We start from the raw sequence: 13633 nt of genomic DNA, 5'->3' as shown, positions 1-13633 counted from the left end.
GTTGGAGATGGCCGGTGGAGGCTGGAGGCGCCTCCCAAATCTTGTTAGCCGGATGACTCGGCAGGAATATGGCCTCAGGTCCGAGGTGTCTGCCATGATTTGCGGATTGGTTAGCCAACGCGGGGCCACCACTAATCCCCTGAGACTCACCTTCTTCGCGTGAATGGCAGGGAAGTCTGTATAAAAAGGTGTGATGTTTTCTATTGCGCTACTGAGGCAATGCTCAGTAGCGCAATAGAAAACCTCGAGGTAACCACATGGTAATATTTAAGTGCTGTGCATAAAACAGCACTTAAATATATTAAATCAATAGATGAAGTGAAGATATTTAATAGTTATTAGCAACAGAGAAGGAGAGGTAGAATAATATATACATAAAGTAATATAGTTAGTAATATTTAAGTGCTGTACATAAAATAGCACTTACAGCTTTTGCAGTGTGCGCAAAATGGAAGTAGTTTTTAAGATGGAATTGTAATGAAGAAAGTCCTCTCGCTCATTCAAGATCTTAAAAGTTTCTAAAGCGGATGCCAATGTAATTATCAATCCTATAGGTGTTTTCTTTCATCAAAAGTATGCGTTTTTTTGAGCTACTATTACGCAGAAATTACATGTATGGAGATGAACATTTTCAGTGGAATAATTCAATTTTGCTTCATAGACTTTTTAGCGATTTAATTAACATATTTGGTTATAGGACATTTCGTCAACGATTTTTTGTCCGCGCTCCTGTTTTTTCCAGTAATTTACGTCCACGCGTTTTTTCGGCACGGGAGTTTTGGTCCACGTGCCAGTTGAGACCCAAAGTTAATTGGCCCACATATAAATACAAACGACAATTGCTCACGACGTTTTTGGATGAAAATGTAAAATGTCTTGGAAGAATGAGGGTTTGCTTGTTTTTTTGTTTTGTCTGTTTGGTCCAACGGAAAATAATATATAGTTGAGAGTTTTGGTAAAAATCGGGGAGCGTCTATTCCATGAGACAAAATTCACTAAAACTCTCCACACCTCTTTGGTGTAACAGAACTTAATTATCTTTCAAGATTTTCCCACCTTGTTATACCTGAACCGGTTAAACCTCTATATTTGCCTCAGCTAAAGGCTCATAGATTTTCCCAGTGTACGATAAGTATCTTGATTTATTTTGCGAGGAAAGATCTATACTTTTAAAGGATGCCTGTCATTTTTAATACGTTCAATTTCGTATAATACTGTGCAGCACGTCTGTTGTGACATAGTTGCTTCAAGCGCCGCCGCACGGCGGGCGGCCGGCCAGCGCGAAACGCGCATTGGCGCCTACAAACCTAAGTGGATACTTCAAGCATTGTGCAATGCGTGAAGTATCCACTTAGGTTTGTAGGCGCCAGTGAGCCTCTCGCGCGGGCAGCACGCCGCTCCGCTCTGTTAGGCTTTAATATTTATACTCGCATAGTCAGCATTTTTTAACTCATGATTTTGAAATGTTTGCACACTCTGCATTGATTATTCTCATTTAAATTGATGGGAAAAAATATGTATCAATTTATCAAAGGAGAATAATAATATAATTTGTGTTTTTTAAATATTGGTGGTTCCGAGTCAAATTTAATGATTTACAAAGCACTTTAATTTTTTCTTTACATTTTGTGCTTTTATTGTGCTGCAGCGAGGTGTACGCGCAACCAAACGCTCAAAATTTGACGTATTTGACTCTAAAAGATCGATGTACAGATGGGTTAAAGCTAAAGATTGCGTGCTTCTTGGTTTTTTTCCTCTTTTATTCATTTTTGCAGTTTCTGTCGGCACAATTGCGGCTTATTGAGATTAGTGTCGCTTGGAAAAGGTTTCACAAATATTTGTCACGTTTTAAAAATATAAATGTTTTTTTGAAAATGAAGGAATAATTTCGCAAAGAAAAAATTAAAAAAATATAAAAAAAAGTACCTGCACACATATAAGGTACATTGTACATCGAATATTTTAAGGATAGAAATAAAACCAAATACTTTCCAATGACAATTTAAAAAGATGATTCAAAAGGAGAAAGTAAAACATGTCATTTAGAAAATGAGCAACCATAACAATACCTCCTTCTCTCTCAATTTCTCATTCCTATTTATTGTCAATATAATTTTACATACCGACTAAAATATAACGTTTGAACCAAGTCACCGTTGCTTATTTTACGTGTGGGCGTAAACTACTGGACAAAAAATCGTTGACAAAATGTCCTGAAACCACATATTTGAATTTCAAATCGAAAATGTTTAGCACTGAACGTGGCAGGGTAAAAAGTTTGGAAATGTTCCCCCCTAAAACGACAAAATCCCATCTTCGTAATCCCGATTCGGCTCGAACTTTTCGAATTTAGAAATTTTGTAGAATTTTTATTTCTTGTAGAAATTGGATTGCCTACATTTGGACAGCATTTTGTAATTAGGAACCGAATGTACAATTTGTGGCTAATCTGAAAAACACTTATGTGCTTCGGTAAACTGATGGTGCATACGTTGTTTCGAAATTAAGCCAGGTATTGTAATTCCTCCTTTCCAAATTTAGTCCGTTTCAGTCTCTCAAAATATCGACGGCTTGAACACAACCGGTAAAACGATTTGACGGTTCTGTAATATGTCCGACGTGACCTCTCGCCCCCGACAAAATGCCCCCCTTTGTTTTGGCGCGTGCGGCAAGATGTTGCAACCGGGTGCGGCTATGAGCGATTAGGAGCGAGGATTAGAGCCGGGGACAATTCTGATATCTACGTCATCTCGCCGGGGCTCCGTCATTAGTCAAACACGAGAAGTTGATGCAGTCATGGCGAGTGTCACTATAGCCCACTCCTCGGGGGAGTAGCGCTTGAACTGCACGCCCCAAATTTTGGCATCAACATGTCCGAGCCAGGTTCCCGTCCACCAAACCGCCCGTCGCGTCATGCGTCACGCAAGCTCTAGTTTTTTGACGTGGTTATGTCTCAGTGCAAAAACAACTTCGAGTCTTCACTGACGTCATCGCTGATTTCGAATTGGGTGACGTCATCAGCACGGTTTCGCGATCAGGTGCTGAATCAATGTGGAACCAGGGACACATCGTCGTTTTCCGTCGAGGGAACTTAACACCATTGCAAGGTTGCAAAAGTGAATAAAACAATAACATTTTTGACAAGAATATACCTGTGTAAAATGTGTCCATAATTTATATGATTTTAGCGTGGGATCGGAGGAAAATTCGATGAAATTTTCAGTTAAAAATGCCCACGATTCTCCTGGTAAAAATGCAAGTTGCGAGAAGAAATTTGGCTGTAATGATTGAAGTGCAGTTACGTTTCTTTGCGAGAAAAATGACGTCATAACGTCGTTTCCGTCACGAAAGGACGTAACTATGTTTTAATGTTGACAGATTTTTCTGCGAAAATGAATTTTAACTAGAATTTGGAGGATTTCTAACTGAAAATCTCACACATTTTGTCCTCGGGCCTCATGAGAAAATTAGACGAACTTTCAATGTGATATATGCAGGTATATTCTCGTAAAAAAATTAATTTTTGAGTCAATTTTGCAACATTGGAGTGGAGTTGCGATCCTTCGTGCGGGAAACGATGATGTTTCCCGATTGCAATGTCACTAAATTTCCACCCCGATTTTATTTTTTAGAAGTACTCGTCATGATTAGTTCGAAAGGATTATCGCAATATTCTGAGCTAATAGTCATGTTCATCTCAAAAAAGGCTTTTCTGACCTTTTAGGTCTATTCCATTCTTATTTCTTTTCCATTCGTCCTGAGGTATTAGCAAGACGTTGCGTGTGAACCTCGCATGCCTTACTTTGAATCAGATAATACTCTCACCCATCGAACGTACACGAGTAGGACTGCATCCGATCGACATCGTCAAAATGGAATTATGTGTTAACATAATTGATCAACGCAAATGAAGTCAGTAAACACGGGAAAATGTAAACTCAGAAAACACAAAATTTGTGTTGGTTTGTGTTCCACTTCATATATAAACTAGAGGTCTTCTGGTTGCAGAAGTAACACATGAACACAAGTATTTTTATCAGTGTGTTAGTTTTGGTTATTCTTTTGAGTACTATCCAGGCCATGGAATCTATTCTTCCAACTCGCGTTTGGTTCTGTGTTTCCCCTCCAACTCGAAAATGTAGGTCGGCCTCTCCGTTTGCCAGGCCATAATTTATTTAGATCTTTTCGTGGGTCTCAAAGAGCGATAATTTATTTCCTCACCAAAGTTATAAATTTTTTTTTAGACCCGCGGTATATCAAATCTTAATTGCTGATTATGACTAATAAAATGGTCACGCATGAAAAAAAACTTATTTTTGGGATTTGATGGCTGAATTTTTTTTTGCTCAGTTAGATCGGGGGTTTTTGCCTCGTTGTTCTTCTCCTGTGGATATCTCACAGGAATACTTTAAAACTTCCGTCGATGAAGTCGCAGTTCACAAGACAGCAAACATTCAGGGCCGTTTGAAAAATTAACATGTAGACATGTAAACAAACTTTGAGAGGTATTTTGAAAAATTTTGCGCAAGGAATCGGCTTTTTCCATTATATCTTATAATCGTGAAACCATATCTGCCTCTTGCAGAGTTTTGGTATCTTCACCTCGCATTTATTAAAAAAATGGGCCAGTTATAGAAGTGGAATCTCAGGATAGCCTGAAACATCCCCTCTATTACGGCCTCAACTTTGGAACTTTTTGTTTGTTTAAGAGAAAACCAGTAGCAAAATTTTACAAAGCACTGAAAAAATAAAATAGCACAATCCGAACTAAGCATCAAGCTGATTTTGGCCCCAGCCATTAAAGTAGGTGCACTAGCTAGAAGTGTAAAGGCACCAGCCAGCGGTCTTGTGAATCCAACCACTCTTATGCTGATTGTGAGGGCACCAGCTATAGGTATGGTTGATCCGGCCACTATTTCAGCTGACTTATCCATACCTCTGGCTTCTGCAACTACTCTAATATCTGCCACCAAAATCAGCTAGGAGTATAGTTGGGATTGTAATACTTTTTGTTCCTTGAAAACTCAGTAATTAAATCTCACACTGGTAAAAAAAACCTCTTGGACGAATACCGCGGTGCATTGACTTAAGAGTGCAGTTTCTTTTCGCCGGATTTAAGAGTCTGGACTCTTGTTTCAAGCGGATTTTGCATTGATTTAATTCAAAATCCGCTTGAAACAAGAGTCCAGACTCTTAACTCCGGCGACAAGTCTTAAACTCTTGTTTCAAGCGGATTTTGCATTGATTCAATTCAAAATCCGCTTGAAACAAGAGTCCAGACTCTTAACTCCGGCGACAAGTCTTAAACTCTTGTTTCAAGCGGATTTTGCATTGATTCAATTCAAAATCCGCTTGAAACAAGAGTCCAGACTCTTAAATCCGGCGACAAGAAACTGCACTCTTGAACCAAGAGGTTTTTTTTACCAGTGCATGCTGGGCTGACATAAGCGAGTATGCTTCGTGAGCATTCTCACGGCCCCTTCAAAGGAGAGGACGCAACCCGCGCGTTCCATCGGTGTTCTGGACGCGTCCAGAAATGACGTAACCCGCTCTTCAATATCCTGTCATAGATGACGGGACGCGCACTCCATCAAACCCGATGCGAGGAAGATGAAGTGGACCCGGTCGGTGGCCAGGATTTTTCCGACGCGTTTTCAAGGTCAGCCCGAGGAAACGCAACCGGGAAAGGGGATTGTTTTCATGTTTCAAGTCCACGATCCTCTAAATAATTTATGGCGTCTCCGTAACCATCTTACGTGAATGAACTTGAGTATCCGATTGTTTGACTCCCGGGATTTAAATTGCATATTTTTCCGTCGAGAACGTCCCAACGGGTACCTTTACATCACATTTCGGTCGTACGTCAGAAAAGAAGATGTCACCTTTTTTTGGAGGTGATTTTCAGAGGTAAATAAACAATTTGTCGTCTGCCTCACGCAAGAACGTAACTCCATTTCAATGTTGCTAAAGATCCCTCGCGAATTGCACATTAAACAAGAAATCTTGGGCATTTATGACTGATATTTTCCCTGATTTTTCCATGAAAAAATCAAAAAAGTTTAGAATAAAAATTGCATAGGTACACCGAAAAAAATAATATGCTGTTTTAGCATCTAGGATGTCAAAAATGTGTCTGGTGATCCCAAGATGCTGCCTTCACAGCCCCCCGCAGTTAATTTTACATCCTGTGAATGCAAATTCAACTGCGGGGGCAGTAAAGACAGCATCTTGGGATCACCAGACACATTTTTGACATCCTAGATGCTAAAACAGCATATTATTTTTTTCGGTGTATATTTGTGTAAAATAAGTTATTTTTTGAGTCCATTCGGCAACCTTGGAATAAAGTTACGTTCCTTCGTCCGGGGGACGACGAAGTGACTAACGCCAAAGTCACTACGGCTAACCTCAAATAAAAATGCGTAGAGACGGATCGGCGGAAATTTTTCGCCTTTGATCATATCGATGCTATTTTTAGCCTGCATGATATGAAAATAACGTATTTTAAAAGGCAAATTCCTTTTTCTCTCATGATGTTTTCCTTTTATCTGTTTGTTCTTTATACTTCACATCCATTGAGAGCTTCTTATTTTAATAACTGATTCATAACCGAGACGGATTTCAATTCCGTAGCATATTTTTCCATTGATAGACGACTCATCTTCGGATTATCCAGAATTTTCTAGACTGAAAACGGCGAACATCAAGAGTGAATTGCGTGATACAACTATTCAAACTCCCTAAACGCACAAATTGCATACTAATTCAAATGAAGGAAAACAGCCACAAGTAGGTAGCCGAAAGTGAAGAATTTTGGGAGTCCCTAGGAGAAGTTTGTTCTTGATCGCGATTTAAGTTATTATTGTGGGGGAAAAATGAAAAATAAAAATTACATTAAAATAATATCCGTGAGTTCAATTTTCAAAATGTCTTGGGGGAGACCCTTGTGCTCCCCTCTCGATGGGAGGGGGGGTGTGTCACACTGCTCCCTCCCCCTCCCAATGATCTCCTATTCACGCGCCCTACACGTGGTTTTGAACTCGGCACCCGCAGGCACGAAGAGCTAGAACCGCCTATGAAACCGAATGAGTGCCGACCTTTGACGTTCTTCCTTGACCGTGTAAAAAGCGCTTACGTCTCCGCAATATTGGCACTTTAAGGAGAGGGTGGCGCGATCTGGCAACGGTCTTGGAAGTTACGAGTCCGTGGCCGGGCGACCGACGAGACGGTACACGGCAGACGGCGGTAGACACTTGGCATTAATATTCGCCTCTCTTGAGTGACTGCTGATATCAATCCTCCCTGCCCGATGCTCCTTACCCAGTGTAAACATTTAGTGTTTTCTCTCGAAACATACCTATGCAACAACCTCGCTCGCTCCACCATCTTGCCCTCCCCAGCCTGCATTGTCGCGGTGCCTTCCAACTTGACACAAGAGTCTTGTGTCGCGTCCTCTCGGGCGTTTTTTTTTTTTTTTTTTTTTTAACTACTTCAAATAGCCCACAAGGGCTAATCCCACGCTTTAAGTCCCATCCCTTCTCCGTCCCTACTGAACCAGCCCCAGGCAACCATTGTTTGAGACCATCAAACTCGGGTCGCCTGGCCAGGAATCGAACCCGGGATCTCCCGATTATGGAGCAAGCGCTACAACCACTACACCATAGGAAGCCATAGGAGGTCAAAAGAGGTTAAAGATGATTCCTGTGTATTTTTCGTCGCTGAATCCGAATTTGATATTTCCCACCAAATTCGCCATGTGCATTTTCCGGAAAAGCCGAAAAACTGCGGAAAATCGGCGCGGCGGTCGGCATGTAACACATATTAGCGCCTACATTCCTACAAGACTTCACGAATACTTCACGCATTGCATCAAACACAGTGCGGTCAGCGTGCAACGCATAGCGCCTACAAGACTGCGTGAATACTTCACGCTTGCGTCAAACACAGTGTGTTCAGCAGCGGTCGTCGGCGTGAAGCTCACAGCGCCTACTAAACTGTCGGAATACTTCACGCATTGCTCCAAACACGGTGCGGTCTGCGCGGCGCGGCGGCGGAAGTTAAAATCATTAAACCACATTTATGTTTGTTCTTTCATAATTTTTTCGTTTATTTCCTATGAATGGAAGGCCTTGTCCACGCAGAGATAGGTTTACGAAACTTAACGTTCGCGCAAAGTTCGGCGAATTTTTGCTAGTAGTGTTGACAGGGCTTTCCCAAAAAATGTTTCCAACTCGAATAAACGCGTCTTATGCACTCCAACCCCGCTGGCACGCTCATTTGATGGTTTTTATTGATGTTTCAAAACGAATGAGAAGGGGGCGGCACATGGGCGGCAAGTAGGTAAATCCGGCCCTGCCCAGGGCTTCGATATCTGATATTCTAAGTGCCTGTCGGGCACCGCAATAAGGTTAATATTGTCATTAATTTAAGAGTAAAATTTTTTGTGTTTCCGATGGTTTGCCAAGTTTCTCAAAATATCCTCAATTTTCTGTTGCAGGCACGGTGAACGCGAACGGGGAAACGAAGCGACAGCGAACGTCGTACACGAGATACCAAACGCTAGAACTAGAGAAAGAATTCCACTTCAACCGATACCTAACGAGGCGACGGCGGATAGAGATCGCGCACGCCCTCTGTCTGACGGAACGGCAAATCAAAATATGGTTCCAGAATCGGCGCATGAAGTGGAAGAAGGAGCACAAGATGGCGAGCATGAACGTCATACCCTACCACTACCACATGTCCCAGCCCTACGGGAACCCGTATCAATTCACGCATCTGGCCACCTGAGATTCGTATTACTAGTCTAACTCTCGCGCCAAGGCTTAGTTTTCTCGGCAAAAGAGATAGGCTAGTACTGCATTTAGGTAGTTTTTTCCAAAGAATTCCCGCTTCGTCGCAGCGGACTGCGATAGCCGGGGCGATTGGCTTAAGATTTCTTGTTCATGTGGCTGTGACCATGGGACAGTTTCATCTGGAATATCGTATTATTCTACGTCTGTGATTGGTCTGGCAAGCCACGTATATCTAGAGTAACTTACTAAGTAGAGTATGGACATTGCAGGATCCATTCCTAATTGGACCGCGTGAAGCATAAAGGAACCAAGCCACGTCAGCTATCGCCAAATTTGATCGGGCAATTTAATATCTTACTTAAAAATGTTTGTGCGAATTTGTGTGCAAATTTCAGTGAATTTTTTGCAAAGTAAGAGGCATTTTCCTTAAAATTTTCAAAGGAATCCGCAAAAACATGCTCATGTAAAAAATCAAATTGCTCCGTTAAATTTGGGAATAGCTAATGTGGCTTGTGTCCTTTCTGCTGAACGCGGTTCAATTGGCTGTCATCTTAGGCTGGATGGAGCTATCTTGGGTCTAGATATGACGCACATCCCATGAAGTAGTACGCTGAAGAAAAAAATGTTTTTTTTTACTTCGTGGCTGTATACATTTTGCATGAGTAAAAGCACATAAGCGACAAGCGTACTTCTTTCAAAACCCAATTTTGAGAATGAAATTCAACAATCAACTTTAAACAAACTTGGCACACTGAGCTTTGCGTTTTTGGGTTCGCTGAAAAGTTTAATATTTAGCAAGTTCTCAGTTCAATTTTGGTTCTCTCTTGCAAATTGGGATGCCCCATGTTCATAATAGCGAGAAATCGATGATTTAAGTTGATCACTCATGAATGTGTATCAATTTCACCACCATTTTACTACTCTACTACAATGTATCATGCTCAGTCAAAATTTGGAATGTCTCACTCATAGCAAGCACTATAAACATAATTTTAAAATAGTAGGCCCTTCGCCCCATTCGTTTGGCTTGCAGTGGCGTGGCGTGCTTTGCGATATATCGATTGATCTGCCATTTAAACCTATGGAAAAGGATCGATTAATAGGGTGTTCGCAGCGAACACCTTAATAATCGATTCTTTAGCACAGTTTTAAATGGCATAATAATCGATACATCGCAATTCACGCCACGCCACTGTTGACTTGGATCTGTATTAATTGCATCTACTGGTGCAATATACCAGAAATTACGTCATAATAGTTTGGTTTTTTTAAAGAAAGATGATCTCCTAGCGATATGGATGTTTGGTGAGTCGTTCGTGCAAGAACTTGCCAAATTAAAGGAATTTGTTGCCAGCGCTATTTTTCTCTCATTAATTACAGTTAGCTATTATGTGAAGAGATTAATCCAGGAAATTTTAATTGCGATAAGAACAGTTGACTGGTTTTCGTTGTGCAGTTTTCTCATCTGAAATTTTCCTCTTCTCATATTCACATCATGTGACCGTATATAACAAAAGGGACTTAAACTTCTGCGGACATTAAAAAATTCGTTTGTCGGGTAAATGAAACCTAAAGAGAAATTAGATCGAAGTAAAAACTCGGTCTAGCAAGTCAGTTCTTTTATTTATTTTTTATTTTATCTATTTTATTTTTATTATTCTTAACGACTTTCTTTAGGAAGGCTTGAGTATGATTTAATAGTTAATCATTTATTTGAATTTTATTAGGTTTTGTGTTATTTTTATTGTTGTTTTTATTATTATTTCTATTTTTAATTCCCACAACTGTGAATATTGATTTTGGCTCGTAAAATCATGACTTGTTTTCTAAAAACACGATCATTAATATCAGCGCGACAGATGCGTGCCCAAACAGAACTAGGATTAAATCTAGCAGAGCAAAAAATCTCTTCCAGTCATGAATATGACTAATAATTGCAAGTAATTTCCATATATTCATTTTCGATGTTTTCGCAAGCGATCTCTCGCAAAATTCATAGCCAGAGGAGTTGTAAAATTTAAATAGATAAGAATGTGAATGAAACTTATCAGCAAAGGGTTCACGCAGTATTACATGGCTGTATCATAGAGCTACTTAAAAAACACCGGTAACTCTCAGATAAACAAGTGAAACGGAACAAGTACTTTACGCTTAGGAGGGCCCTTTAATTGCAGGAGCAGATATTTCTGACGCCCAATTTGCTATGTGTTGAATACAATTCAAAACACCGCTCCTGACATCGAAATTGTAGTTGCTAGCACAAACTAAGCTAGTTTCACGCCACTAATCTCTATAACAGCACTTATTTCAAAATTGATTCCGTGGCTTTTTAAGGACCCAAAGTTTACCACATTGATAATAAACCGAAAGAAAAATACTCGTGATTGTTCACCGTTTTCATGTAGAAGTAAAAATTTCTTGCCAATTTTAAATTAAGTTTCAATTTTTATGATAGAATGTCAACGGCCTAAGTTATGAAAGCTCTTAGCGTTGAAAAATGATTATTTACCTACTTATAAATTGTCTAGAGTCTCAAGTGCATCGGTATCTTACTTAATCCCAAAGTTCCTCAAAATGAACGAAATTTTAGTTTTAATTGCTATGTCCAGAGAGGATACTTAATGCTAATAAATTCCTATTAGATTTAATTAAGTAAGAAAGCTAAAATAGCTTTTGCAAGGGTTATTAAATGCTCTCTCCTTATCCGTTGAAAACGGTTATAAATAATGCGTCGAATTTATACTATTAGTGCATAATAAATCTAAGGCATCATTGTCGGTTCATCTGTATTCAAAATCAATTAAATCCTGCCTTAGAACGAGAAAATCTTGTTATTGCTTTGACATCAGGATTAAAACAAAACTAAGCGAATGCGAAATATTCTAAAACATTGATTTAGCCACCTCGACACTAGTATTTGGAGCCCGTACAGTCAACTACCGAAGTGATATCGAAATTCAAAAGGTTTTCTCTCTCAATATTTTTATATCCGATGTCGAAACAGCTTGATTTTTTTCTGAATTATATTTTCTTCAATATTGAGTATTAGTATTGGATTTACTCTTTTTTTCCTTTTTTTACCACGGCGCAAATAAAAAGCTAGATAAATCTAAATAACAAATGAAAAATTGTTAAAATTTCACAATATTTTATAAGCCAAACGGTGTTTCATCAACATTGAAACTATACTGAAAACTTTCTTATCGTGATCATCCATGAAACACTTTATGTATTCCACTTGAATTCATTCTTTTATTATTTTATTGACCCACCTCGGTTTTGAAAGTTACATTGAAAAACAAAAAATGAGCGAAAGCCAATCCGTGCTATATTAAACGTCAACAATTTAACTAGCTCTTCACTACATACATGAAAAAAAAGATTCGTCGAAAGTGTTGTGATTATTATGGTTGACGTTCATGTGAAATTTCAAAGCTCAAATTTCTATTATTTTATGTGCGTTGTGTGCAATATTAGAATTTAAGATTGTAAGTTTGAAATACTTATCGGTAAATTTGAGAAAGTTAGGAAACGTTGGAATTTATTTTTCTTTAAGCAAGGCTTAAAGCGCGGCTGTTAATGCTAACATTCTACCCCCTCTTTTTGTGATGATTAATTATACTTTAAAATTGTAAGTGTAATGTAAATACTTAAAATGTTCAAAATATATTTTGTAAATAACGGCTTTAATAAGTCCTAGGAGTTTCAGCGCAGGATGAATGAATATTTTATATGTATTATTTTATGTATTTATGTATGTATGTATGTACATTGTAAAAGAATACTCTACCAGAAACACTCGAAGATCATTTAAAATTCTACTCTACTCTTATTATTCGTTGATATAACCAGAGATCTAAAGTTGTTCGCTCTAAGTAGATACGCTGTTTCCATTTTCATTTTTCCGTCATTTTATTTTGTAAGTTCAGCTTCACTTTTTCTCTATCTTCGAGAATCCACACCTTTGAAACAAATCCTCAATACTCGTACTGAAAAATGCTCCAAATTTACTTTAAATCTGTTTTATATCACTTCAAATAGACATTTCTTACCTTCATAGGCAGTTTCCAGACTTTTTTGATGGAATTACAAGGGGATCTAAAATCACAGAGGATTCCTGCGAACAAATAATTCTTTTATTTATGATCAGTAATGAATAAAAATCCTACAAAAAATACAATATTCAAATTTCAATGTTGTATTTGCGTAATAACATCAAAATTGCCTAGATCTCTTCAAACATTATTTCTATCCCCATTTCATCACCAAAATGTCTGTTACTCGCATGTTGGTGAAAGAAAATATATTAATTCGTTTTGTCGTATTCACAGTTACTAATACGAAGTGCGAGTTTACAGCTGAGCCCATAATTGTACATAATATTTCATTTATTTATTGTTTGTTATATTTATAAATGTATGTTAAAATGTGTAAAATTTACAGCATTAAAATTTTGTGCAAAAACGATCCGCTGGTTCTCCTCTTTTCCATATCAGAATGTTATTTTTCAACCACACACCACTTGGTCAAAAAGAAAAGCTCCCAGTAAGAATGAACACATCATTATTTATTTGTAACAAAAATAGATACTTATAAATAAATTAAATTTGAAAGTAGAAAAGGTAAAAAATATACGAATTCCTGTTACATTTACAAAGATTTAGAAATGAAATTGGAAACCAAAAATTTAGATTAGTTTACAAAATTCCAAATTTTTTCAGCTCTTGGGGCTAATTTAAAAGTATTCATAATGAGAATTTTTTTTCTCTTATCTTACTTCCGTTATTTGTAAGTCTGGTTCCTCTCTCTTTAATTGAATCCCAGTATCTAGTTTTATA

At 38.4% G+C, this 13633-nt stretch overlaps 1 protein-coding gene across 2 annotated transcripts in view; it reads left to right on the top strand.

Moving 5' to 3' along the window:
• Scr (Sex combs reduced) overlaps nucleotides 1-13262 on the top strand; it is a 71694-nt gene extending 58432 nt beyond the window's left edge. For both annotated transcript variants that reach the window (XM_019052877.2, XM_019052876.2), the window contains one exon: nucleotides 8498-13262. In XM_019052877.2, the coding sequence (XP_018908422.2) occupies nucleotides 8498-8790 (293 nt within the window). In that variant the 3' untranslated portion in view covers nucleotides 8791-13262. The remainder of the gene's footprint in view (nucleotides 1-8497) is intronic.
• The last annotated feature ends 371 nt before the right edge of the window (nucleotides 13263-13633 follow it).

The sequence above is a fragment of the Bemisia tabaci genome, chromosome 8 (assembly GCF_918797505.1).
Source record: "Bemisia tabaci chromosome 8, PGI_BMITA_v3".
In the NCBI taxonomy this organism is placed as follows: domain Eukaryota; kingdom Metazoa; phylum Arthropoda; class Insecta; order Hemiptera; family Aleyrodidae; genus Bemisia; species Bemisia tabaci.
This window is presented reverse-complemented; position numbering and strand designations above follow the sequence as displayed.